We start from the raw sequence: 1,901 nt of genomic DNA on the forward strand, positions 1-1,901 counted from the left end.
TGTCACCATCCCCTCAGTGCCACCATCCCTGCAGTGTCTCCACTATTTATTTTATGTTTTTATTTAAAGAATAAAAAATGAAAGAGAAATGTATAAGGCTATAAATAGCACACATGTCAATATAAAATCTATAAAAAACAATAAAAGGTATGGAACATATTATATAAAAAACTATAAAAATTATTTACAGATAAAGAATAAATTGATTAACCCCAGACACATTCCCCTCCCCAGGAATGATTTTTCTCTGGATGCAGAGAAATCCAGGATTCTGTTCCCCTGATCCAGGATCAGGGAATCCCAGTGCAGACCCTGAGAGATCCCAATCCATCCCCACATCCCGTTATTCCTCATTCCCAGTGTGGGAAACAGCAAACTCCTGTTTTCCTTTGATTTCTGTGCAGTTCATTAGTTACTATTACCACAAAATAAACAGAATTAATAATTGTTTATTCACGAAGGTGATGAGATCCTGGTGAGGAAACTGTGGCTGCCACATCCCTGGAATTGTTCCAGGCCAGCCTGGGCAGGGTTTGGAGCAGCCTGGGGTAGTGGAACAGTCCCTGCCCGTGGAGAGGGAATTGGATGAGCTTTAAGGTCCCTCCCAAGCCAAGCATTCTGTGATCCCACTCTGTAATTACAGAGACAAACACGGGAATAACGTCCTGCAAATGTTCCTGCAGGTCCCGGAACAGGGAATGCTCCTCCTGGATTATAAATATTAACAACCACCAAATCCTTCAGGCACAGCTGGCAATTTCTGGGGGCACAGCTGCCAAACCCTGATGAGCTGCGTTAATTAGAGCCGTGCTCTAATTACCAGACAGCAGCTCCTGGTTCAGCTGTAACTACACACAGCAAAGCTGTTTTCCCTTTCAAATGAGCCGCAGCTCAATTTAATTCCACAACTGCACCTCTCCCCTGGATTCCTCCTGGATTTCTGCCTCCCTAAACCTCCCTTCTTCTCCCAGTCCATGGCAACAGGTTGAGCTTCACTCCCAGCACGGGAGGTGTTTGATTCTTCCCCAGTGTGTTCCACCCAGCTGAACACAACCAGGAATTTCTGGAGTGTATTTGATGTGAAAACCTTAAAAATCCAAGGGAGGAATCCACGTGCAGCTCCAGGGATGGAGCCGTGTCTGGAATCAGAGCTCCTGGAAGTGGAGGGGAGGCAGGAATGCACATTAAAGCTTATTTTGTCCATCCTCTGGTGCTTCCTGAGCATTAATCACTTTCCCAATCTTTAATCACAATTCCAGAATCATGGAGGTTGGAATTCCCAAATGGTTTGGGTTGGAAGGGACCTTGAAGCCCGTCCATGGCAGGGACACCTCCCACTGTCCCAGGGGCTCCAAACTCCACCCAGCCCAGCCTTGGGCACTGCCAGGGATCCAGGGGCAGCCCCAGCTGTTCCAAACCCTAAATGAAAACCTGAAGGAAAACCTAACTCAGAAAACTTCCTCTCCTTTATCCCCTCAACATCCCAAGTTTCCTGCCCAGCGTTCAGGGAGTGTTTCCTTGTGCCACCGACGAGCGTTCACACCACACACAGGTGTCAGATGTGGTTCTGAACACGGAAAATTCCGGAATATGTTTGGGAGCAAAGTGTGAGGGATGATCCTGGATTGTCCCACTGGGGAGATCTCCCACTTCCCAGCTGGTTTTGGGCTCTGGCTTACCGGGAGGACAGGCTGGGCTTGCCGCTCTTGCTGCAGCTCGTGTAGAGCCCGGGGCCATCGTCGAAGAAACTGCCCAGAGCCAACTTCTGCCGGATGGACTCCCGCTCATTCTTCTGGGCCTGCAGGGACAGACAGACAGCATGAGGATCTGGGACAGACAGACAGCATGAGGATCTGGGACAGACAGACAGCATGAGGATCTGGGACAGACAGGGATGGATG

At 48.7% G+C, this 1,901-nt stretch overlaps 1 protein-coding gene across 2 annotated transcripts in view; it reads right to left on the reverse strand.

Moving 5' to 3' along the window:
- LOC107208889 (schwannomin-interacting protein 1) overlaps positions 1 to 1,901 on the reverse strand; it is a 36,893-nt gene that overhangs the window by 5,556 nt on the left and 29,436 nt on the right. For both annotated transcript variants that reach the window (XM_015637939.1, XM_015637940.3), the window contains exon 2: positions 1,680 to 1,798. In XM_015637939.1, the coding sequence (XP_015493425.1) occupies positions 1,680 to 1,798 (119 nt within the window). The remainder of the gene's footprint in view (positions 1 to 1,679; positions 1,799 to 1,901) is intronic.

This window comes from Parus major, chromosome 9 (assembly GCF_001522545.3).
Source record: "Parus major isolate Abel chromosome 9, Parus_major1.1, whole genome shotgun sequence".
Classification (NCBI taxonomy): domain Eukaryota; kingdom Metazoa; phylum Chordata; class Aves; order Passeriformes; family Paridae; genus Parus; species Parus major.